This window comes from Xenia sp. Carnegie-2017, unplaced genomic scaffold, assembly GCF_021976095.1.
Source record: "Xenia sp. Carnegie-2017 unplaced genomic scaffold, XeniaSp_v1 HiC_scaffold_24, whole genome shotgun sequence".
Taxonomy (NCBI): domain Eukaryota; kingdom Metazoa; phylum Cnidaria; class Anthozoa; order Malacalcyonacea; family Xeniidae; genus Xenia; species Xenia sp. Carnegie-2017.
In genome coordinates this window covers 1,169,192-1,197,042 of record NW_025813487.1, presented here as the reverse complement: position 1 = coordinate 1,197,042, position 27,851 = coordinate 1,169,192, and the positions used below count along the sequence as shown (strand labels likewise).

Below are 27,851 nucleotides of genomic sequence, written 5' to 3'. Positions count from 1 at the left end.
GATAAAGAAACACAAAAGTCTCATCATTCACAACTAAAGAAAGCTTGCGAAATGGCTTTAGGTATAAATCCATAAGTAATGATTGTAGTTATTGCTGATGTATTTGGATTCTATTTCCTCTATGTTTTTATGCATTGTCAACCAGTTTCTGCATTTGCTATCAACAAAACATTAAGTGTAGTAATCTTTCATTCAAGATGTCAAAGAACGCTGTCGATAGTATCTTTAAAATTGCTCAATGTATGATTTGTACTTTTTTTATACGTGGCAAACAGTTATTTTTTAGTGTCAATCGCTGGTTCATATTCTTCTTCTTGAGTTATATGTATATATGTTATGGAGAAATGTATGTCAACGTGTGCAATGAATATAATGTACTGCTGTGTTCAGGAATGTTGCTTTACAAAATGATCGCTTTATGATTTTGATCTATTCTAGAGGAAATAAACGCTGTTCAAGGAAATAAAAAATCTACAGGGTAAGTTTGATTATGTAAAGTTGTCTAATTTTCTTTCCAATTTTCCAATTTTAACATGACCAAAATGAGTTATTAACCTTGAATCTTAATAAATTCGCAGTTGTATCCAGACTACGCATGCGCACAAATTTGCTGAATTTTATTGTTCAAAAGTTAGATTTATAAACCAGAATGTTGGTTTGATTTATTTATAATAAAATCTTCAGGAATGTTTCTTCTGCAACTCTACCTCCACTACCTGGTCAGCAAACATTCATTACAGCAGATCAATATTTTCTTCCTTTTGAGTTAACTTGTCAAACAAAATGTGCCAGGATTGTCACCATTGCACTTGACTGTATACAAGTAAGTTGTTTTTGTTTGATGTGTTAGGACACTTGGAGTCTTAAGTTGTAAGAAATGGATTTAATATTGTAAACTCTTTCATCGCATTGTTATTAAGTTATTACAATTTGGTAGCACAAAATAAGTTCCTGCAGTATTTTCTTTTGTTAGTTACCTCCTAAATTTCTCCTAGAAATTGTCAATATTGCTATCCTTATCCATCAACAGTACTCATCCCCAAGCCTCACAACTTCACATGTGTCTTTTCACAACCATTCTTTATTCCTCTATCAACAGTAGTAGTTAACATCTCTGTAGACAAGTTAACAGCAACTCCAGTGAGAGAATTTTAGATCTGAGTTCATGCGATCTAAAAAAAATTAAAGGTTTTTTATCGCAAGTAAATATTAAAGGCTAATGCTAAAATCATACTTTAAAAAAGTAATGATAGAGCTATTTTGTATATGTCAGGTCAATTTAGTTGCTCAAGTTCAATTTGCTCATGTAGTACATAAAGTTATATCAATGAGAGATGACCTTTAATGCATGATCTTTAAGAACAGTTAAGATCTTAGTTAGAGATATCTATAGTATAAATAAAGTTTGTTTGATTTAGGTTTCCTTCTGTAGTAAAACTGGATCAAGAAGATATAAACGAACAGTTTGATACATGTATCTTAGGAACAAAAATAAGTCGAAGTTTCTGTAGTAAAGATATTCATGATGACATGAACTGATAGTACAATATAGATTAGATCAAACCACTCATTTTTAAGTAACATATGATCAATGAGAGTTTTACACATTATCAACATACATCTCAAAAACTGTAGCTAACTTACTTGGGATCCAACGTCCTTCCGCAAGCGGTTTCATCGATAATTTACACAATGACCTAAACACTAAGAATGCATCCTTCTGAGTGATATGTGAAAATCTTTGTTGAGGTGGCTTGCCTTCACTTGACGTCTCGCTGGGCATATCAGACTGAGACTCGGAGACGGAACTACGTGCAGTTTCATTCCCATCATCCTCCTTGGGCTCTGAAACTTCGATAGTTGTCGAGTTATTTGTCTTTGCTTCTGAATCAACATCAACGCTCTTTGGTGGGATTACTTTGGATTCAGATGGATCACTAACATCTTGTACCTGAGTTACACTTGGGGAATCGCCATTAATGGACCCGTCGTTAACATTTGAACTTCAATCGAGAGGTTTTTCTTTGGCAATCTTCGCTGATTCTTCACTTTCTTCCCCTATATTGTCATTTGAAGAAGTCTTAGAAGGCAAGTCATCTACAGCAGCATTGTTCAACTCGTCTGAGTCATTTAAATGCTGTTCTTTGTCAACAGACTCCGAGATATTAGTGTTAACTGTTGTTTCGATATATTCTGTTTTGTGTCATCGTTCACAGCATCACTGACACCATCAACAACATCTTTTACACTCTTCTCTTCAACCAGTGATTCTTCATTCATGATAACTGTATCAATAACATCGTTATCTTTAACCTCCGTGGAAGAAACGGAGACTTCGCTATCTGTAAATGAAAGCCATCAAAGAATATTGAAAAATAAGGATTGGTCAGCAATATCGTCTGTAAAGCGAGTTTTTTAAAACAAAACAAATATGCAAACAGTTTTTTGCACAGGGGGTTGATTATCTCATTAGACAATTTCAGGGGGAGGGTCAAATTTCCAAAAACAAGTAGAAATGCTTCCTTACCGTTCACATCTTCAACTTTATCGTTTGGTAAAAGATTGATGTCAATTTTCTCCTTGTTGCTGATTTCTTCTAATTTAAAATTATCACCATCATCCTTTTCTTCATTTCCATTTTCAGTCTATTGATATACAAAATGATGCAATATTATCAACATTGACATCTCTATTGATATATAATATGATAAAATATTATCGTCATTGACTTCTCTATTGATGTACAATATGATACAATATTATCAACATTGACATGTCTATTGATGTACAATATGATACAATATTATCGTCATTCACTTCTCTATTGATGTACAATGATACAATATGCTTGTCTACATCTCCAAGCCTCACAACTTCACATGTGTCTTTTCACCACCATTTTGTATTCCTTTACAAATCTAGGTCTTGTATTTTGCTTCTATAAATTGGAGTGTTTCAAACATTCTTTGTTCTTAGAAACTCATTGCTTATGGTCATTTTGTTGGCGATACACCAGACTCCATTGAACCAGAGAGGCGTTTAATTGACAGAATTATCGAGACTATTCGTACTTGCTTTACCGGTATAAATACTGATGTAAACGTTCAAATACAAATTATAAAGGTATTTATAAAAAGTAATGTCAAACTGTTAAAGTATTTAATGAGAGAAATGATATATCCTTGAGAAATTTAAAGAGGGTAATGACATATGTATCCCTATGTTTTTTACATTTTTTGTGCCATGAGTTTTTTAAATATCACATTGAATAATTGGATTTCAACAAGATTAAAAAAGTCTATGTGTTAACTGTGGACAGTTGAAAATGATCTTATTTTTATAATGTGTATATTTTTATTATCTATATTTACAGGCTCTTCTAACAGCTGTTACATCAAGTACTGTGAAGTTCATGAAGGAACTTTACTTCAAGCAGTTAGAACAGTTTACAACATTTACCTTGCCAGTAAAAGTCTTATTAGTCAAACAACAGCAAAGGCAACACTGACACAAATGATAAGCCTTGTGTTTCAGAGAATGGAAAGTCAAGCTGTAAGTTTTGTTCTGATGAACAAAATATTTTTATATCATATTGTATGTATCAATAGACATGTCAATGTTGATAATATTGTATCATATTGTACATCAATAGAGATGTCAATGTGGATAATATTGTATCATATTGTACATCAATAGAGATGTCAATGTTGATAATATTGTATCATATTGTACATCAATAGAGATGTCAATGTTGATAATATTGTATAATATTGTACATCAATAGAGATGTCAATGTTGATAATATTGTATAATATTGTACATCAATAGAGATGTCAATGTTGATAATATTGTATAATATTGTACATCAATAGAGATGTCAATGTTGATAATATTGCATCATATTGTACATCAACAGACATGTCATTCTTGATAATATTGTATCATATTGTACATCATTAGACATGTCAATGTTGATAATATTGTATCATATTGTACATCAATAGACATGTCAATGTTGTTAATATTGTATCATATTGTACATCAATAGAGATGTCAATGTGGATAATATTGTATCATATTGTACATCAATAGACATGTCAATGTTGTTAATATTGTATCATATTGTACATCAATAGACATGTCAATGTTGTTAATATTGTATCATATTGTACATCAATAGACATGTCAATGTTGATAATATTGTATCATATTGTACATCAATAGACATGTTAATGTTGATAATATTGCATCATATTGTACATCAATAGACATGTCAATGTTGATAATATTGTATCATATTGTACATCAATAGACATGTCAATGTTAATAATATTGTATCATATTGTACATCAATAGACATGTCAATGTTGATAATATTGTATCATATTGTACATCAATAGACATGTCAATGTTGATAATATTGTATCATATTGTACATCAATAGACATGTCAATGTCAATAATATTGTATCATATTGTACATCAATAGACATGTCAATGTTGATAATATTGTATCATATTGTACATCAATAGACATGTCAATGTTGATAATATTGTATCATATTGTACATCAATAGACATGTCAATGTTGATAATATTGTATCATATTGTACATCAATAGACATGTCAATGTTGATAATATTGTATCATATTGTACATCAATAGACATGTCAATGTTAATATTGTATCATATTGTACATCAATAGACATGTCAATGTTGATAATATTGTATCATATTGTACATCAATAGACATGTCAATGTTGATAATATTGTATCATATTGTACATCAATAGACATGTCAATGTTGATAATATTGTATCATATTGTACATCAATAGAGATGTCAATGTGGATAATATTGTATCATATTGTACATCAATAGAGATGTCAATGTGGATAATATTGTATCATATTGTACATCAATAGACATGTCAATGTTGTTAATATTGTATCATATTGTACATCAATAGACATGTCAATGTTGTTAATATTGTATCATATTGTACATCAATAGACATGTCAATGTTGATAACATTGTATCATATTGTACATCAATAGACATGTCAATGTTGATAATATTGTATCATATTGTACATCAATAGACATGTCATTCTTGATAATATTGTATCATATTGTACATCATTAGACATGTCAATGTTGATAATATTGTATCATATTGTACATCAATAGAGATGTCAATGTTGATAATATTGTATCATATTGTACATCAATAGACATGTCAATGTTGTGAACCGCGTTTATGGCATAACGTTAATGCGCAACAGTAAAAAAGCTCAATCATAAAGAATCAGTTTACCTCGATGATATATTTATTTCTCTTTTGTGGACAAAAAATAATAACCCTTTCATGTAAAATATTTCATGCAATTTTTGGTTGTTGTTATCAGCATGTAAATTTTTTTACTAAATGTATTTTATATTTAGATCACTTTTTTGACTGCTTCTAGATGTCAGGTATTTTTAAACAAAAACAATATAGCATCTATGAAGCATGCTCTCTTTTTTGAGAAAAACTGACTCATTTGAAATGCAAAGTTTGAAGTTTCCTTCTTAGCTCGTCAATAACATCTGCGGAAACTTAACAAATTTGACATGCACTGTTAATTTTAGGGTGTCAAACTAACACCTTTATTGGTGGCAAGCGTCATTTAAGAAAATATGCAACGTAAACCGGCAAATTCAAAATTATTATGACAATAAATGGAATGACATTAAAAATGTATGACACCATCACAAAGTTGAGCAAGTCAAATATGTAAATCGGTAATCAACTTTTACACAAATTAATACGGTTTTTCAGTTCATATCATAACACAAATAAACTCTTAATAAAAACGACATGCAATTATTTGACACGCTTAAGTCAAATAAATTTTCTGTATGTGTTAATTCATTCCATTATTTAGCATTCTCTGGCATCTTTGCCTACGCTGCTAATTTAAACTGAACTAACGGAAACTATGAATTATGTTTTGTATAGTTAGACGCAGTTGCTTTTAACATCTGCTATAAATGAATCCTCTTATCGTGTGGCATAAAAAGAGCGCAGATGGCAAGAATCGGCTATGCTCTGGCGCCGATGATGAATAAAAACAATATGATTTCAGAAAGACTCTTCCATTACAAACTATTGCTTTGCTTACGTTTGACAAGTTATAATAATGACGCGCTGATTGTTATTCATTTGTCATAAACAATGTATTTGTTACCGCTTTTGCTGAACAAATATCTATAGTTTAAATATTTTGGTTCCTTAGTAGATAATTTTATTATTTATTGTAAAACATTATTTTTGACCAGGAATTTCCCTGCGTTATGCTCTCAAAATGAATAACAAGCTAGACCCTGTAAGGGTCTCGAAAGAATAACAGCTTTCTGTATTGCCACAACTTCTGAACCCTTAAGTGAACACACACCAGCAGCTAAGAGTGTCTAAGAGTGAATACTTAATTGAACATGTTTTTTACTTAGAATAGTCTGAATAAACTCACATTATCATTGAATAATCTATTTTATATCAAACTGTATGCTTGTTTTTCTCATGAACTCATACGTATGTATTTATTTGTTGTTTATTAACTAATGAATATCTGTATCACTATTATAAGTTTTCCTTATATTTCGTGAAAAAAAAGCACACAGAAGCTTTTCTTGCTGCACAAATACAAGACTCAAAATAACATCCAAAAGCGTTGATATAACACAAGAAACAGTAATCGCCAAACACCCGTCAATACTGTTAATGTAGTACTTGTATAAAAGTGTTAAATATAGCACCTAAAAAAGATGCTATTTTTGCCATTTCTATTTAACATCTTTTTTGTTGTTGATTTGGCGCTTGAACTTAATGGTGTGTAAATAAATTTTTGTACAATTGCAGTCGTTTCATGGGGCTTATAGAACTCGTAAAAACAGTGACGACCTTCTATGAAAAGGACTGCTTGCATCGTCTGGTGATGCATCTAAAGCAAGTTGAACTATTTAATCATGATTTTAATGCAAGCAATTCTACTTTGCATTTGCGACATAAAATGCAATATAATTAGTTAAACTACATGACAATATCTCCCCCTTTTAAAAACGCAACTTAGTTTGCTACTACTTTAATATCTGTTTAAACTTTGAATAACCTGCATTTGTCACATAGGATACAATTTTTTTGTGTTTATTGTCGTCAGTGAACACAAAGTAGAGTGAAAGAATTCAAGACGGAATTTTATCTTATATTGATAAAAGGAAACATTTTGATATGGTAAGAAAAAAAAGTATTTCACACCCTTCATAGCTATTGATAGTGATAAATATGCCTTTGCCTGAATTTTGTACAATTATCACACTAACTTAGAAAAAGTTCGATATTTGAAAAAATTAAAGTTTAAAACGGGCTAATACGATTTGATATATAGCTTGACAATATTATTTACGTTGTCAGGTTCGATGTTGATGGATATGTTGGGCTCATATGATGCCCACGTACACACAGTTTTTATATTACTTCTTTAAACAAAAACTTGGTTTTTTGGAGCGTTTCTTTTGTAATTTTATTTAAAATACAAGTACATTGGCTAAAAATGTATTAGTGATTTTAAAGGATTAGAATACACCAAAATGGAATTATTTGACAAGATATTTAAAATTTTCCATGTATTCCTTTAGCAACGATCAACATTTTACTTTGTGCGCAAAGGAGAGGGCTGTTTTTTCCAATTCTCCCTTCCCCAGACACACTCAAAGTTCACGATGTCAGCCGCATGACTTGTTTGACATACTCTACATCATTTACAAATGCTGAACTCAAACAAATTGGGTTTGAACTTTCCTTGTAACAAAAGACATTTTCAACTGCTTGTTTATCACGGGAGATTGATTTATTAGTATACGTAATTAAACGCAAGATCTTGAAAAACATAGCGGTTCAAGGTATTTTTGTACAGACAAAGGCTAAAAGATACATGCTGAGTTTTAAGCCAATTAAAGCATGTTTTAGAAATCAAAATAATTTCAAGAAGTATAGGGTATACTATGCGCTACATTTCATGATTTGAACAAACATTGACTTGTGTTGTTATCTATGTGCACGTATATAATACATAGTACAAAATAATATACGTCAAAACAATATGTCTACTATGGATTACAAATCTTTAAAGTTATAAATATTGTTATTTATATATCGTAAGGAGGAGGAAAATTCACAAAAATACAATTTCATCTCGACAAGCCTGTTTCATAAGTTCTCTTTGTTCGGGTGATATTGTTAAATAATTACAGATGCATGTGTTTAAGTATGAATACAATACAAAGTTAAGGTAGAAATTAAGGTATAATGTTCCATGAGATATCGTGATCGATGCTGTTGTCTTTGAGGGTCTATATGTGTTTGCTGAGTTCGGTTAAGCTCCTTAGTTTTTTGTGACGGAAAGAGGCAGTGTGGTTCCTGTGTCGAGTCTTAAATTCGCTTTTTGTAAGTCCGATGTAGGTCTCTGTTGTGTTAGTTTCCATGATTGATCGTTGTACAGATGATTGTGGCAGTTTCTGTTAAGTGCATGGGCAGTTTTGTTTCTGTCGGTAGTGCATGTTTTAGTCTGTGTTTTTTTGTCCTTGGTGGTGTTGTTAGTTCTATAAAGTGTTCAAAATAGTTTCAATAATGTCATGTTTATCGTGATAAAAACAATCTTTTGAATAAGCGCAGTGAACTGTACACGAAGTGTATCCATTCGCGCAACTTCCACGGGGGACGTTTTAAATTACCGCGTGCGTTAGCAATCAAATAGCAAAGCAAGAAACAACCGTTTTTGTATCATTTGTTGCCTGAAGATTGCTTCGGCATGAAACCCCGACTAACAACATTTTAAGAACTGTAATTTCATTTATTATAAATATATGGTCTACTCTGGTATTGAGAACATTTATTTACTTCAAACAGTTTTCACCCATAATCATACATAGACGTGCGTTTTTCTTGAGTAACTGGCATCATATTACGTCTAACTGTAAAAGAAATAAATCATCTATCGTTAAATGCTCTTACATCTGCACCTATATTTTGTTGAAGAAACATAATAAAGCCTTTCCTGTAAAATATAGAATACGATTTTTTGATTTTGTTGTCATCATATAAAATAATTTACAGAATTGCACTGTATATTTACAATGCCTTTGGACTGGGTTTATAAGTCAGTTGTTTTTTAAATAAACCCAACATAGCATATGCTGAGCAGGCTTTCTTTTTCGAAAAAAAATGACACATTTAAAATGCAAATTTGGGCGTATGCACATTTAGTAAGCAAGAAATGAAGAGGACGAATCTTGTGAGGCTCGTGCAAAACGTTTATGCGCTTAAAGGACAATTACTTCATACATCGTCTTGTGATGTATCTGTTCACGGAGTAAAGCAATTTCACTGCTTAGATATATTTTTGATGCAAGCCTCTTGAGTTGGCATTTGCGTCACTAACTTGATATAACTTGTTGAAATACAGTACAATATCCCCCTCCCTACTTAGATTTTACAAACAACAGACATTTGCTGCTTTAAATACAATTTTCACAGTTGTCGCTGTCAGTAAACGCAAATAAGTGGTTTTTGGAGGTCTAGACAGAATCTCTGAAGCAATAAGGAAGACAAAATTTAGTATGGTAATGAAAAAGAACATTTCACATCGAATTATATTTGTCAGATATCAATATTGAAATAATAGCTTAGGGCTTTCTTGTTTGCAAATTTTGATTAAAATTTCGTATTTTGTTCACAATGCGTCGTGTCATTTTCAAATAAATTCTAATTCGATTGGTTTAATGATTTATTATGCTCATTATGTTCAAAATGCATACTGTTATTGGTGTTAGGTATATATTAAAATAATACTGGTATCTACTAAATCTAAACGTTTTTGGAAATGCCAGTATTTTTGCACGAATATTCTAAAAAAATAAATTTGATGAAATCTTATCTCCTAGGAAAAAAATATGATGCCAACACTAGCAAACTTGCTTCTCACATTTATCATTATCTCTTTGCCTGTGCTAATCGTTCTTGGCAATAACGACATTCTCTGCTGTAAGGAAAAATTGGAGACGCTAAAGTATGGCATTCAAAAATGGAAGGATATCTGCGTTGATGAAAATGGCAATGACCTTAAAACAGCTGCATGCAAGGAGTTAAAACTGTACAACAAAGAAATGATGAAATTACTAACACAAATGTGTTTTTACAAGGGTAAGAATATCCACCTTTGTAAATTATGAAAACTTTACAAAAATACTACAAACATCTCACCCATATATTACATAATTCCACAATAATTAATCGTATACTTCTCAAGTTTACCCTTAGGCAGTATTCTGTGGCACAAAAGGCGCTTAGAAAATTAATCCGCCCCAATTGGGCACTACATTTTAACACGATAGATAAGTAGGATATATCATAGAAGGTGTAAATTCACTTGCTTCCACTTTCAAAAAACCCAAGTTTTTGGGTATGTCACCATTGATAATTCAATAATTTGATGTCTTTCGTAATCGATCGACGCCATTTTTTATGTGTAATAGGTGCCCACTTGATATAGGATACGACATAAAGTGCAGATCTAGCTGTTTTACACTCGTTTCTAAATGAAGTTTCCTCAAAATCTTGATATAGGATACGACATAAAGTGCAGATTTAGCAGTTTTACACTCGTTTCTAAATGAAGTTTCCTCAAAATCCGCTGTTTAGCCAAGCTTCAACCAGGAAGCTTTGGATGGCGTTTTACAGTGTTTTGAGCAAAAATTTAACAGTTTTCTAACTGAACTAAATAGAAAATATACATTTAAACTGGTTTGAGATACTGTAGACTATTTCTGTTTTAGGAAGAAAAATTTTTTGGGAAAATCTTGGAAAAATTTAAGAAGCACTAAAATGTAATTTCGTTGACTTTGGCAGATGAAATTATCTGCGTCGTTTCGAATAGCTTTTATTAACCCATTATCAAAATTTGACGCCCCATTCCCTCTTTTTCCCAAAAAGAACAATAGGTACTAGCACAATGGCGACCTGACTGCCAGCATGACACTGCGAGTAGATATAAGCCGTCAAATATACAATATTGAGCTTAGCTTTCGTGATCAGTGTTGGCCTCCATTCATTCGAGCTCTATGTAACATTTAGCTTCACAGTCCGCCTTTTTGCAACAGCAACAAATGGTCGAGCATTTAATCTTACATTTACATGCAAAATTTAGATTCAAAGTAACATTGACGACTCAAGATATGCCTTTTTCATGTCGGGCAAATATTTCGTTAATGTTTTGCCTGCAACATGCAATAGCCTAGTCTAGCTTATACATACAGCTATTTTTGATATGGACGAATAGATCTTCTCTCACCGATTTTTCATGGTTGGAAGTTTGATGATAGAGGACTGCTATAACTTAGATGGCATTCCTACTTGCTCCTCAATCTTTGAATCTGTATCCTGAGACTGAATGTTCGACCATGTTAAGACTGAATGTTCGACCATGCAAAAGGCTGATTTCAGCCATGGAAAAGGCTGAATGCAGTGTTTGAAGATGATAATGACGATGAGAGCTTTCATGAACGTATGATGATGTAAAATAGCAATACATATACAAATCATGTCTTAGTACATCCACCTTGAATCTTAACACATTAATTACCAAATATCGCCAAGGATTTTGCTTAAAAAGAAAATATTTTAGCGTTTGAACATTTCATTTGCAATGTGTTTTTGCAAAACAATCTGTCAAGAAAATAAAACAGACCACGCGAGACTCACGCGAAGCGGTAAAACAACTTCAAATTGGCTTCAGCAAAGACTAGGCATTTTATATACTGTTAACGTTCCAGTCTACTTACAGTTCACTGCGTATCATACATTAAGTATCCTCAAATTACGTAATGAAAATGGCGTCGATTGATTGCGAACATTGAGTTCTATACAATGGACTCTAATACAACTGGAAGGCTAACTCAATAAACACATGCCCTAGACTTGTATGACGCCACTTAGAAGCTGATTTGCTGCTTTGCGTGTATCTCGCGTGGACTGTTTTATTTGCGTGACGGATTGTTTTGCAAAAGCTGCTAACTTGGAAATATAATGCTAGCCTAAATGTTTTAATTTTTTCAAAACCGTTAGCAAAATTTGGTTATTAATGTTTTAAGATGCATTGTGGACGTTCCAAGGCATGTTTTGTATACGTAACGCTATATTATATAAAACATAAAAGTGAGAACTTGCTTCGAAATATGAATTTCTTATTTGTCGTCGAAAGATCAAAAATCTAAGATAAAACTGATAACAGGTAGTCTGTATCTTTGAATGGTATGCAAAATATACACAATCCACCTCAATATAACGTGTTTCATAATAATTTTATTGCTTTTAAAGTTAGACTTGCTTTGTAAGAATTTCATATGCTCTTTGTATTGTGTGAAAAGTGATTATTTGAAATTTTGAACTGTGGGTGATTGTTGGTTCTTGTCATTTACTTTCCCCACTTCTTAAGAACTGGTGGAAGATTTGACATGCATCCATATTTGTGTATTGAGCATTTTATCAGCAAGTTCATGCTTATAAATAAATAGCCAAGTGTACAACATGACAATAATTGCTAATATAGCCTGCTCTAAATAAATTCCAAAAAGCAACCTTCATCCTCAGTGGTTTGAACCAAGTGTTTAAAATGATTATAAAGCAAGCAAAGCTATATCATATATCAAAATGCGAGCTAATTTTTGTCGTAAACACAAAAATTACCGAAAACAGCGTTTTTTCGGTAATTTTTGTGTTTAAAAGACTCAAACTATTTTATAAGGATAGACACGTGTATTTTATATCCTCTTAATGAAAAAAAAACGAGGGGTGTCAGTTTTGTATTCAAGTTATAAGGCATGTTTACACGTGCCAAAACAAAGTTCACTTTTCATCCTTTTAAAAAGCTTAAACATGTACAAAAATCGTTCAAACTTGTTTTTTATTAAAGTCCAAACATTGTTTAAGGATTTTAGATATTAAGCTGGCTCGAAGACCACAGTTTTTTTTGGAAAAAAACCGGCAATTTCGAAGTGATGTATTTCGCCTTCATACCCTCAAAGGCGGCGATCATGCAGGCTTCAAAAATGGCGGCGAAGTTAGCCTTCCAGTTGTTATAGAGTTCACTGGTTATATAAGAAATGGAAGGGGAAACTCATCCCACTCCTAAAACACTTCCCTATAAGCAATTTCATCATCAAAGACTCTTTCTCGTTTGTTGAAGAAATCCTAAATTGCGATATAAACTCCAGTAACGTTGTCCTTGCTAGCTTTGATGTCGTATCCCTATTTACTAACATACCTGTTGACGAAACCATCCACATAATATCCAAAAGCATTTTTAACAACCACCAGTACTTCAACGGACTCACTGCAACAGAATTTGAAAAACTACTCTCTCTAGCTGTTAAGAACTGTCACTTTATATTTAACGGGAAAATGTACCAGCAAATTCATGGTGTGGCTATAGGCAGTCCATTGGGCCCTCTCTTTGCTGATATATTCATGTCCTTTCACGAAAAATCCTGGCTTAATAAATGTCCTTCTTCATTGAAACCACTACTTTTCCGACGCTACGTTGACGACTGTTTTTTACTTTTTCATTCCTCCGATCACGTCCCTCTCTTTCTTGACCATCTGAACCGACAACACCCTAACATCACATTCACAGCTGAAGTCGAACAAAACAGAAAGCTCTCATTTCTGGACATTGATATCTCTCGTACTAATGGAAAATTCACCACTTCCGTCTACCGCAAACCTACTTTCACTGGCCTCTTCACCAACTTCCACAGCTTCATCCCCCACTTACTTACAAACTTTCACTAGTCTCCTGCTTACTTCACCGCATCTTCAATTTTTGTTCTACTTACGAAAATTTTCATACACAACTCAAATTTACCAGAAAATCACTCACCAAAAACGGTTTTCCTTCACATATTATTGACCAAATCACACATCGCTTCCTTAACAACACCTTTACCCCTAAACCAACTGTCTTGACTGCTCACTAAATGCCCATCTATTTCTGTCTTCCTTTCACCGGCATACACTCCCTTCAAATTCGCACACAAATCAATAGCCTTTGTGCTGCAGCCTTCCCACATATATCCATTAAATTTGTTTTCCGCCCTTCTCAACGTATCTCTTCTTTCTTCCCATTTAAGGACAAAATTCCCAAACCTCTGAGATCTGGTGTAGTCTATTTATTCAAGTGTCGAAGCTGCAACGCCTCGTATGTGGGTCAAACCACACGTCATCTACACACCAGATTTTCGGAGCACTTGGGAATATCCCCCCTTACCGGCAACTAAGTTTCCCACCATGCATCATCAAGCATTCTAGCTCACATTAAAGCAACTGGACACACCCCCAACTTAGATGACTTTAAAATAATCTCCTCTTCCAACGATACTTATGAACTCCCCATTCATGAAAGCCCTCTAATCAATAAAGACAAACCTTCACTTAATGTGCAAGGAAACTCCATTCCACTTAACCTCTTTTAATTTCTCTTTATTTTACTACCTATGGAAGTCCTGAGAAGGACTGTTTTTGTTGTTGTTGACTGACGTTTCGACAACCTTAGCGATAGTCATCTTCAGAGTTAAATGAGGAGTAAACGTCAGGATAGCCGTATTTGTTATCTGGTTCTTACGTCATTGTATTGTGTGTATAGGAAATGTGTATTGTCATTGTGAATTAGTGTAAAGTGAAATATGTTTATTTTTAGTTGTGATGTGTGATTTAGGTGTGATGTTTCTAGTTGTAATGTGTGGGTGTCAATTGTGTATTGTCATTGTGAATTAGTGTGAAGTGTAATGTTTTTAGTTGATCGTTTGTATTGTGAATAAGTCGTTTGTAAGGTGCCGGTAATTGCTGTGATCTGGAGGTCAAGTCTTCCTAGCGTATCAAAGTGTCGAGGCTGTCTTAGCGTATCAAAGAGACTTGTCAAGACAACCAAAGACGAGATCAGAAGCAGGATAGCCTCCACTTTACAATCGTCCTCTATACGTGACAACAACTTGACAAAGGACGAACAGCAAGCACTCAAACGACTAAAACACGACAACAACATCGTCATTTTACCAGCAGACAAAGGACGCGTGACTGTGGTCATGGACAGGAATGATTACTTCAACAAAATGGACACCCTTGAACAACGTATGAACAACTCAAACGAGACCCAACACCATCACTAGTACGCAAACTTAACAGCAAGATCTTCTCTATGAGAAAATCTAACATTATATCTGAACGTATTTACTATCGACTCAGATGTTCAGTACCACGACCACCCAGACTATACGCACTACCAAAACTTCACAAACCACAAATACCCATGCGACCAATTGTATCATTCTGTGGTTCGCCTAGTTACGAACTCTCAAAGTACTTGACTGAAATACTGCAACCACTTACAAACAAATCAAAACACAAGCTACAATCCACTGAAACTTTCATTAAAAAACTGAGCACTATACAAATACCGGACAACTATATACTAGTGTCTTTTGATGTGAAATCACTGTTCACCAGTATTCCACTTAATCAGGCACTTACTTGTACAAAAATTGTTATGCAATCTATAGAGGAACGGGCGCTCACGACTTACAAACATGCACTACCTTTTTGGTTTCGCTACGTAGATGACACAATCACAGCACTACATGCAGACGAGATTGATGACTTTCACACTCACATCAACAAACAGAACAGCCACGTACAATTTACCAAATATGTTGAAGAAAACGGAACTCTTCCTTTTCTCGACTGTTTGGTAAAACATGACAATCAAAAACTACGAACAAAAGTTTATCGCAACGCAACACATACTGACCGACTACTAGACCAATCATCTTACAACCCTACATCACACAAAGCCACCACAATCAGAACATTAACAAGATGTGCACAAATCATATGTGATTCACCGGACGCTCTACACAACGAAAATAATTATCTCAAACGTGTTTTGACAAAACAAAAATAACTCTGACTTTATCAAACGCAACACCTACAAACCCAACGAACCCAACGAAACGAGCAACTCAGTGCCAACAGCAACGATACCTTACATCAAAGGTACGTCTGAGACTATCTCGCGTATCTTACGACCATACAACATACGTGTCTCATATAAACCAATCACATTGTTACGACAAGTACTAACGAACATAAAGGACAAACAACAACCCAACGAACGACAAGGTGCAGTTTACAAAATAAATTGCTCCGACTGCTACGCCTCCTATATCGGGGAAACTGGCAGGAACTTAATTATAAGACTTACTGAACACAAACGAGCTACTAAGAATCAAGACAAAACTAATCACATTGCCAAACATCACCGAATCACAAAGCACAACATTGACTGGGACTCGGAAAAATGCATTACTTACTGTACTGACTATAGACAACGGTTTACATTAGAAAGTTGGTATACCAAATTGGAACAAACCCCCCTGAACCGATCACAGCAATTACCGGCACCTTACAAACGACTTATTCACAATACAAACAAACGATCAACCAAAAACATTACACTTCACACTAATTCACAATGACAATACACAATTGACACCCGCACGTTACAACTAAAAACATCACACCTAAATCACACATCACAACTAAAAATAGAAATATTTCACTTCACACTAATTCACAATGACAATACACATTTCCTGTACACACAATACAATGTCGTAAGAACCAGATAACAAATACGGCTAACCTGACGTTTACTCCTCATTTGACTCTGAAGATGACTACCGCTAAGGTTGTCGAAACGTCAGTCAACAACAACAAAAACAGTCCTTCTCAGGACTTCCATAGGTATTATTGTGCAATACTTTGTCTTCTGTAATTGTGTAATGTATGTCAAGAGCAAGATATAATTTTTCAAAATGCTAACCCTTCAAGCGCTGCTACTCTTCTGTTTTGCTTGAACAACTTACAGCTACCAATACTAATTATTTATATGTACAAACTAACAATTGGGAATTAAATGATAAACAACTTTATAAGTCTTTGTATTATACATCAAGCCTTTGAATTTGTCCTTTTATGTCTTGGTAAAAAAATATTAATAACGGACTTACAAATCAATTTTCTCAAAAACAGTATTTGGTGCAAAGAAACTACACATAATTGGAAAGGTCACATGTTGAAGACAGACAGAAATTTATCGGGTGGCTTGTGTTTTAGGTGTATTACTGTTGTCTTGTTATAATTTTGATTTTACTTGTTTAGGTGTTTATCCTGAGCCATACCTAATCATTTTAAAATTTAATAAAATGTACGCAGTTGATATTCTTACCGAAGATTTTCATGTTGATATTATTCATGGATTCAGAGATAGTTTTTATCATATATGTTGCAACCATTATGACATGGAGATCGATGTATCTGAGGACATGATTTACTATATTGAACTTGGAGATATCAAAAGATCAAACCTGGATATGACTGATGTTGAAATTTTTGAAGAAAATGCTTGCGCTCATGATATGACAGTTGACTGGATCGGACGTCGTATATTCTACGTCAAGTCGAATAACATCATCCAGCAAATTTCTTTAAACAGCAAAAATTCAAGCGTTATGAGATTTACACCGGGCTTAAAATTTAATATGATCACATTTGATCCAATCAAGGGGTACATATTGAAAATTTTTCCATCAAATTTCTAAAAGTAAACTTCAGAATCTATTTTGATGTAAAAAATATAATTTATTTTGAACGACTTGTCATATTCTTGACAATGTTACTGTGTTTATTTTCCTTTATGCTGTTTAAGATGTTGCAAATTGTAAATTGTTAGAGTTCTTCTATACAGCTTTTGTATGTTAGATGTTCGAAGAGTTCACGTATATATAAAATGTGCATGAATGACTAGCTAAAGTCAACTGCACTGAACATATATTTAGTCATTTTCTTAAGACAGACCAATAACAAGCATACCAAGTGTTTGTTCTAAAAGCAAAATGAGCAGGTTGCCATCGATTTTATGGGTCAGATGAAACTTTGAAAGGCTAACAAGATACAAAGTCTTATATACTTCCTAAGTTTGCAACAAGGAGCAATAGGCTCAATAATATTATGGGTAATAAATTAAAAATCCTCCCTTTGGAAAAATATCCTTAAAAGGTTCGTAGTTTATGAAGTATGTAGAAATATGTTATCTTTAGTCAAAATTACTATAAATTTGATGAAGAAATCAAAAGAAAAATAAATTTCAGCTTATTTCAAGCATAAAGATGTTTTATACATCTAGAAAACATGCCCAAAATAGATGGGCTTTTCAGTTTTGAGTTAGCTTCGTTGATTTTGATCTATCTCCAAGCATTTCAATGAGCTGACATCTATTGCTGGTTTTCAATTTTTTCCAATACAATTTGTTCTTCCTATGAGCTTTTCATGATATGTCAAATTATAAGTAGGAAGTACTAGCGAATATGAAATATGCCATTGCGATGTGCGACACTGAAATGAGTGTAGCAATAAGCTTGTGGCTTTGAGCGCTGTTTTGGTACCCTATCAAAGTTCAGTTAACATTTATAAGTCCCCCCTTCGGGCCCTTCCACGTCTCAAAAACAGATGTCGGAAGCAAGAGAACACTCCTTTAGGTTAACAAGCGTCTTATTTTTAATATATTCAATCTATTGCTTGTCTCACAATCGTCCGAGTGCTCGAAACTTACATAAATTACAAATAATTTCTGCTTGGTTTCACAAAATATTAAAATAACAATGAACATATACTTGTATACAATGAAATCCAAAATATTTGCAATGCTCCATTGCAATTTGTGAAGCCCTTGCGCGTCTCAAAATTATTTATATCTGGTACAGAACTTTTTGAATATGCTATCTGAAAAATAGCAACAAAATGTCGCTCCAATATTCTCAATACATATACATGTGGTGTATACAAAGTATTTATATAATGTGCCCTCCCGCCTATCACCATATTTAAGGTGACTCCTGCGCTTGGGACACAGAACGTACGGTTACACATTGTATGGATTGTATTGTAGAGTTCCCACAGTGCTCAAACCTATAAACGTGAGCTTTGCATAGCTCATGGATCATTCAATGTACTCCGGTTTACTTAGAAAGAAAACGTACGTTTGAGACACACTGCATAGCAAGTATTTGAGAATTGGAAAACAACTGATTGCACCTTTTAAACAATCTATAGAAATAATAATATATAGTACCAAACTTACACCATACTTTCTAATTAATGTTACTATTTCAGCGAGAACTTTTTGTTTAAGGTATCTTTTCTCAGCAGAAGAAAAATATCATAAAATTTGGATATGGAGTAGGATTTCAAATAATGATCACGTTTCATCAGTTTCTCTTGAGTCAAACGCATATGATCTTACTCTTGACATGGGTGAAGAGAAGTTATATTGGCGAGTTTCCGATGACACTGTGTATTCATGTGATTACCTCGCCAAAATGTGGATGTTTTGCAATATCAGGAGCACGAATAAAAGTATTTGGAAATTTTGTATATGTCATAAATAGTGCAAAGAAAGGCATAGTAACGGCCTATAACACAACAGATAACTTGACTTATAACTTTTCCATCCCTGTGGCTGTGAGTGATGGTCATCATGGTATGGCTGTAGTACAAAGCACTAGTGTAGTGTCAAATGGTAAGTGAAATATCAAATCATTAAACATATGATTCATCAAAACACAAAATAACAAATACTGCTCATAACTCAAACAAACTAACACATGCACTTACGTAAAGTTTAGGCTAGGTAATGATTTATATGAAAAGTCACATTTAAAAAGTCATTGAAAAAGCTAAATTTTTATGATTCACATCCATATCATTATGCTCATATATATTTGAAAAAGCAATTAAAAATCGTTTCGAAGAAACAAGTTTGTAATTCCTGCATTTATCTTTTACATATGTACTTTAATTCTTGTAAACATTTACTGCCATTAGTTAAACTCTACCTATTAAATACCAATATTTAGTGACAAAACCCTTCAATTTTCCCATATGTGGATCCAACACATACTACAACAAAGTTGATGAAACATTAGAATGCAAATGTATGGAAGGATATGAAGGAGAATGTAATTCATGTACAGGTAGATATATGGATTTTTTTATAACAGTACTAAAAGCAGAGCATCTAGCTTGTTCTCTACAATCCAAATTATTTTGCATATGTTTTCATTGTTAAATGGACAAGTGTTTATTTTAGCTATTTTCATTTCTTGTCTTTGGTTTTATATAACTGTCTATCTTAAAAGTATTATCTTTTTAAAATAAGTGGCTTATTATTCACCAACTAAAAAACTTTACATGCTCTAAACATAAATATCATCCTCAATTAGACGTATAAAATGCTACAATTTTGTTCTCAACTTCTTAACTTTGTTGCCGTGCTACTTTACCAGAAACTGTTGTTAGAAAACTGTCTGTAAACCAATACCAACAACTAGTAAGAAGCAGCTTTGAGCTTACTGTGTTTTACATTATTTCTAAATTTATCGACTCGAATTAAACAAACTACAAATCAGTGATAACTTTGAAAACCGTATCTTTGTTCATTCAGTAACTGCTTTATGAATCTGTTATTGTTATTTAAATGACAAATTTGAAATTACATTACTCGCACGTTTTATGTTAATTTTCTACCTTTAATTTAGAGATATGTAAGACAGACATGGTTCTTCTCCTTGATACATCATACTCTATTGGCAAACACAACTTTGATAGGAAAATAAAACCGTTTCTAAAAAAGTTGGTTTTCAGTCCTAAGCTCAAAGTCGGCCCTAACGGAACCCAAATTGCTATCGTTACATTCAGCGATAAACGTCATACGAGATTCTTCTACATTTCTCTGCTAAGACAAAACAGAGTACATAACATTTATAAAACATGTTTTAGTATGGGAGGCTGTTTCTGGTGATAGAACGATGACTGGAACTGGTGCAGGCATTGTGGACAAACAGGTGAATTTCTCCTTTAAGATAGGAAAGCTGTAAAATAACACATCTCTTTGACTGATTACATTGCAAAATACATTTTATTTTACGAACAAGATATTCAAGGAGAGCAGTCCACACAACAACCGACCAAACATCCCTGACGTTGTCTTATTGATAACAGATGGTGAACCAAATGGAAGGAAAAAAGGCGTTGAATTAAAGGACGCTTACAAATATTCAAGGTGATAAATGATGTGTTAAAGTTACTCTTTGATTTTTCTTTAAGTTTTCCATGATAACATTCTCTCGTTACAAATTTATCAACAACCTTTATTTTCATCACAAAAAGATTTATAGCTCTCTACCGTCATCTACCATTCACTAGATTTAATGTATTATATTTTAATCAATTCAATAATATCAGATCAATGAAAGACAAAGGCATTCTTATTGTTGGTGTTGCTGTTGGCTGGCCATCTATGGTGAAAGAGATTAAGCCAGTCATTAAAAAAATATCAACTTCAGAAAAGACAACTTTTGACACAGAAGTTGATTCTCTGAACGAAATACTGAACAAAATTGTTGATCCCTTCTGTACTACTTTTATACCAGGTTTGTATCAATTTACAGTTTTGTTGTTGTTGAAGTCTTATCGTCATTAAATGAAGTCATCAAATGACCTGTCGTGTTTTATAAAGCAAAAACGGAAGTTATATTATTTATAGCTGTTTTATGATGTCTTGTGGCTAGCAAAAAATGATTTTATATGCAAGTTTACTATTTAGCATTGTCATATAAGTAAATATTCCCTTACGTGATGTTGATTTTAGTACTTTCCTATAAAAAGGTCATTGTAGCTGTTTTATGATGTCTTGTGGCTAGCAAAAAATTATTTTATATGCAAGTTTACTATTTAACATTGTCATATAAGTAAATATTCCCTTACGTGATATTGACTTTAGTACTTTCCTATAAAAAGGTCATTGTAGCTGTTTTATGATGTCTTGTGGCTAGCAAAAAATTATTTTATATGCAAGTCTACTATTTAGCATTGTCATATAAGTAAATATTCCCTTACGTGATGTTGATTTTAGTACTTTCCTATAAAAAGGTCACTGTAGCTGTTTTATGATGTCTTGTGGCTAGCAAAAAATTATTTTATATGCAAGTTTACTATTTAGCATTGTCATATAAGTAAATATTCCCTTACGTGATGTTGATTTTAGTACTTTCCTATAAAAAGGTCATTGTAGCTGTTTTATGATGTCTTGTGGCTAGCAAAAAATTATTTTATATGCAAGTCTACTATTTAGCATTGTCATATAAGTAAATATTCCCTTACGTGATGTTGATTTTAGTACTTTCCTATAAAAAGGTCACTGTAGCTGTTTTATGATGTCTTGTGGCTAGCAAAAAATTATTTTATATGCAAGTCTACTATTTAGCATTGTCATATAAGTAAATATTCCCTTACGTGATGTTGATTTTAGTACTTTCCTATAAAAAGATCACTGTAGCTGTTTTATGATGTCTTGTGGCTAGCAAAAAATTATTTTATATGCAAGTTTACTATTTAGCATTGTCATATAAGTAAATATTCCCTTACGTGATGTTGATTTTAATACTTTCCTATAAAATGGTCACTGTAGCTGTTTTATGATGTCTTGTGGCTAGCAAAAAATTATTTTATATGCAAGTTTACTATTTAGCATTGTCATATAAGTAAATATTCCCTTACGTGATGTTGATTTTAGTACTTTCCTATAAAAAGGTCATTGTAGCTGTTTTATGATGTCTTGTGGCTAGCAAAAAATTATTTTATATGCAAGTCTACTATTTAGCATTGTCATATAAGTAAATATTCCCTTACGTGATGTTGATTTTAATACTTTCCTATAAAAAGGTCACTGTAGCTGTTTTATGATGTCTTGTGGCTAGCAAAAAATTATTTTATATGCAAGTTTACTATTTAGCATTGTCATATAAGTAAATATTCCCTTACGTGATGTTGATTTTAATACTTTCCTATAAAATGGTCATTGTAGCTGTTTTATGATGTCTTGTGGCTAGCAAAAAATTATTTTATATGCAAGTTTACTATTTAGCATTGTCATATAAGTAAATATTCCCTTACGTGATGTTGATTTTAGTACTTTCCTATAAAAAGGTCACTGTAGCTGTTCGTCTTTTCAATCTTCAACTGTTTACATTAATTCATCAAAAAAAGCGGTGACTGTAAGTTGGCCGATACCAGTTCGATGTAGAACGAACAGAGTTCCTCAATATACGATGACGATTAAACCAAATATCACATCCCCACACGATTTTGCTGTTGGGAATCATCGTATTGAATATACTTTCACATTCAGAGAAGGATTTTATCTTAAATGTTACATAGATATTAAAGTTGAAAGTAAGTATTGACGAAAAGTATTTGTAAGCTTTAAATATCCCAATGGAAACTATATCATTTCTCTGTAAAGTATTTCATCACCACAAAAACGGACATATATGTCGTCTTAGTTTGTATTTTAAAAACCGTTCTTTTCTCTGTTGTTCATTCATCAATACCTTCACTGACACACATTACCTTACTTAGTTTATATTTTAAAGACCGCTCTTTTCTCTGTTGTTCATTCATCAATACCTTCCCTGACACTCATTACCTTACGTAGTTTATATTTTAAAGATCGCTCTTTTCTCTGTTGTTCATTCATCAATACCCTCACTGACACACATTACCTTACTTAGTTTATATTTTAAAGACCACTCTTTTCTCTGTTGTTCATTCATCAATACGCTCACTGACACATTACCTTAGTTTATATTTTAAAGACCGCTCTTTTCTCTGTTGTTCATTCATCAATACCTCACTGACACATTACCTTACATAGTTTATATTTTAAGACCGCTCTTTTCTCTTTCATTCATCAATACCCTCACTGACACACATTACCTTACTTAGTTTATATTTTAAAGACCGCTCTTTTCTCTGTTGTTCATTCATCAATACCCTCACTGACACACATTACCTTACATAGTTTATATTTTAAAGATCGCTCTTTTCTCTGTTGTTCATTCATCAATACCTTCACTGACACACATTACCTTACATAGTTTATATTTTAAAGACCGCTCTTTTCTCTGTTGTTCATTCATCAATACCTTCACTGACACACATTACCTTACGTAGTTTATAATTTTGGAATTATAAATACTGTTCTCTTTTTCTCTTATTCGTTTATCTTTACTGACAGTTGCACAAGTTATCTTAGTTTTGTTTTAGATTGTGTAAAAATAGTTTTTGTTCTCTTTTCTTCGTTTATCACCATCTATACTCACAAACATCATTTAATGAATATTTTAGTGTGTGTAAAGACTGTTCTCGTTTTCTATAATCCATTCATCACTACTTGCACTAACATATGTTTTATTAGTTATATTTTGGGTAAGATAAAAACATTTCTTGTTCTTACTCACAGCATGTGAATGCCAAAGTGCAGCACCAATAACAAAGAATATTAGGAAGAACAACCGTTGTATATGTTAAACGGAACGAGCCAAAACCAAAGTGTCCACATACACTGATTAGTCTGTCACCATCAGGAGCAATTTTAGGCGAAGGAAATTTTGGAATTGGGAAATATGACATTACTTATGATTTCGCCATTAGAGGTAACGGAAAAAGCTTTGTTTTTAGCTGTCGATTAACGATCAAGGTCCGCGGATAAATTGAACAATATGTTTCTTTCTTTTTTTTTCGTTTGAATTACATGTATCCATGAATCACATTAAGGAGATTTATTGATTTAGTTCTAAGTATGAGTATGTACTATGTAGTGTGTAAATGTATGTTGTAGTATGTGTATGTACTTTGTAGAATATTTTAAAGTTATTGCACTACCATGCTATGTTGTCATCGTTTCAAATACACACGTTCTTAAAGAAACAAAACAAAATAGGTTGTAAGAAAACTTATAAAATATTCAACTTTTGCTGTGTATAAGATCGTCTAAAGCGCGCGATACTTCTCAAATTGAGAACATGGTATGAATGTGATGGAGGAAATCTTTTAAGCGTTCTCGTTGACGCCATATCTGATTTATATGTATATATGTCATTGAACTGTATAATAACTGCAGCGGCTTGGTGGACTGGGTCAATAATGCTAAAACATGGATGACAATTAATCTTTTTCCGCTGAAATGATCGCTTTGCAGTAAAAATAATATTCTCGACCTCCCCTTTGTATCTATAGTCAATTATATGGAATTATTTAAAAAGGAGCGCGATATCTTTTTACGTATTTTTTTCATAATGCCAAACCTTCAATAGCTCAGTTTTTAGGTATCGTAATGTCCACAAAAAGGAGCATGTCGCTTTCACTGGTGAGATATTTGCTTGTAGAAATATTCTTACTATCTCACATGCAAAATATATATAAGAGCTAAATTATAATCACAGTCACGGTCACCAAATTCTGAAGCCTTGCATCTTTGTATCTTCTGTCGACATATAAATTGCTTGTAAATGATGCTAATATGTTCACAGGCATGTTTTCATCGTTGAAATCTTGGTGTTGGGTAGTATTAATTCGCATCTCAACAACTTTGAGGTATTAAAATTGAACAAGCGGGAACATGGAAACATATGGCACAGCAGAAAGCATCACCTTACCCTCATTTGGTTGGACCAAGATTTTGTGGCTAACCATAATGTAAATTGTTTTGGAGACAAAAAGCATGATGGGAAGATTTGCATTTAGACTTTCGGATTTTCATAGTTTTCAAGTGTTCTTAAATATGGGCTTAAGAATATCGTTAATTTTTTCCTTTTTTCGGGGGAGGGGGAGGGGGAAGAGCTCTTCATCTATTCATCAAAAAGCAAGTTAATTTTTTTTTTAAATCCAGCTTTTTTTCAGGCTTATAACATAAATACATGAATTTGACCCCCTCCCTCCCACAATTATCAGTTTTCCTACCCCAGCATGCTCTCATATTCTGCAAAGTAATCGTGGCTTGTTATAGCAAGTTTACTATCGAGTGAGTTTAACAACACTGATATATCTTTTTACTCGCACTCAGGATCTTTTTCAAAACAGTTTTCTGAGAATTTCTATTTTACGCGTCACTAGTTTTATCAAAATGTCCAAAGCACTATGGGCAAAGTGAGCACAAAATTATGTTTTTTAAAAAACCAGTTATACGTATATGTTTTTTGTATTTCCTGTAGTTTTCTCTCTTTTTCATTATAATTATAGCTATTCGTGGCTTTTGTCAATATTGTGTAATTTTTAGAATTAATTTATTGAGAAAGTTGGGAGCCAAAACCAGCAAATAAGCTATAAAGTATATTTAGTCGTTAACTCATTACTGGAATATTTGCTATGATATTCACTAGCATTCCCCAATCTAAATCACTGTATCCTACCAATTCTAAAGGGTTCTCGCTCTTTCTAAACGTTAGATTTAATTGTGGTGTCCCCTTAAGGTATCTTAGGACATGCTTTGCTGCATTTAATGATGCAACAGTCGGTTTGGACATGTATTGAGACAGTTTGGTAACTACATAGCATAAGTCCGGCCTAGTGCCTATCATAATGTAAATCAGTGGGTGCGAACGTCTCATGATAGTCAATTTTTGAGACTTGAGAATAACCCTTAGCTACATACCTAGCCTTAAACGTCTCCTCATTGTTCATGCCTGTTTTGATTGTGTACACCATTTTCCACCCACTATTTCACGATTTGGGGGTAACTCAGTAGGTGTGAAAGTGTTATTATCCACTAATGAGGTAAACTCATCGTCCATGGCGTTTTTCCACTGGACTGACTCTTTAGAACTTACAGCTTCTGAATAAGAAGTGGGTAAATCATTCAACCTGTAACAATAATCGACTGCAAGCTTAGTTGTGGTATCGGTTATGTTTTCAACTACACACTCATCTAGATATGCTGGCCTATTCCGGGTTCGGGTTGGATACCTTACAGTGTCATTCCCTTCTAAATTATCAGGTTTCCCCCCTATTTCTGCAGTAGGCTGTTCTGACGTAGGTGTTGCGTAAGAAGGTTGGTAAATTTCATCGTCCGTTGGAGTCTTCTCAATCTCATCATGGATACTATCAAAAAACTTTACGCATCTTACTCTCTCTACTTTCATGTTTCCCGGGTAATATACCAGGTATGCAGGGCAACACTTATCATACCCAATGAAAATCCCCTTCTTGCTTCTAGGTTCAAGCTTTTTCGGATTTTGCACTTAGGCATAGCACTTCCCATAGCTCATACTTATTTTCATCTCCATTGAACATTATTGCTCTCCTGGGCCCACAACCTGTTGGGTTTGATGCAGTGGCCATGATAAATAATCACACTGATGTCTGGAGGTTTTATTACATTTATTCCTACATATAGAAGAAAAACTAGCACACGACAACTAACTGATACACATAATGATACATCTATTTACATACGTGACGCTAAACTATGATTGGTCATTTTCTTTCCTCAGCTCTTGTTACAAATAATATCGATTACGTTTACAATCATTTCTATAGTTAAATATGTAGGAAGTTAACACACACTTTACAAGATACACGTATACACATCACATGAGAGCATAACCTAACAGTTATTATTGAAGAACCTAGTGGAGCAGTATTTTATAGACACGTATGGGACGTCTATGGATCGTGAAAAAGTCAATGCTAAGTTGGAGAAGAGATTTGATTTACAAGAAGAAAGTCATTATAAGAGAAATTACTGCTTAGTCCCCAAATTTCTCGACATTTTTATATAAAAACTCTCTTATACCTTTTGGTTTCATTCA

At 33.2% G+C, this 27,851-nt stretch overlaps 1 protein-coding gene and 2 long non-coding RNA genes across 3 annotated transcripts; all 3 read left to right on the top strand.

Annotated features, from left to right (window-relative positions):
- Positions 1 to 628: 628 nt before the first annotated feature.
- On the top strand, positions 629 to 10,145 carry LOC124450974. Its single transcript, XR_006950289.1, has 4 exons — positions 629 to 823; positions 2,977 to 3,123; positions 3,374 to 3,552; positions 9,981 to 10,145. It is a non-coding gene; the product is annotated as an uncharacterized LOC124450974 (long non-coding RNA).
- A 7,206-nt stretch (positions 10,146 to 17,351) lies between these two features.
- On the top strand, positions 17,352 to 20,907 carry LOC124451183. Its single transcript, XM_047001809.1, has 6 exons — positions 17,352 to 17,713; positions 19,337 to 19,506; positions 19,550 to 19,723; positions 20,061 to 20,177; positions 20,742 to 20,860; positions 20,902 to 20,907. Exons 1-6 carry the CDS (start codon positions 17,352 to 17,354, stop codon positions 20,905 to 20,907), a joined length of 948 nt encoding a protein of 315 aa, XP_046857765.1.
- A 289-nt stretch (positions 20,908 to 21,196) lies between these two features.
- On the top strand, positions 21,197 to 21,702 carry LOC124450978. The gene is made up of 2 exons (XR_006950293.1): positions 21,197 to 21,265; positions 21,448 to 21,702. It is a non-coding gene; the product is annotated as an uncharacterized LOC124450978 (long non-coding RNA).
- The last annotated feature ends 6,149 nt before the right edge of the window (positions 21,703 to 27,851 follow it).

Excerpts from the sequence above, each read along its gene's own strand:
- LOC124451183 (XM_047001809.1), top strand. The coding sequence starts at position 17,352 with ATGTACGCAGTTGATATTCTTACCGAAGATTTTCATGTTGATATTATT. Across the intron at positions 19,507-19,549 it reads CGATGACACTGTGTATTCAT|CACGAATAAAAGTATTTGGA; the intron begins GTGATTACCTCG and ends CAATATCAGGAG. Across the intron at positions 20,178-20,741 it reads AGAATGTAATTCATGTACAG|AGATATGTAAGACAGACATG; the intron begins GTAGATATATGG and ends CCTTTAATTTAG.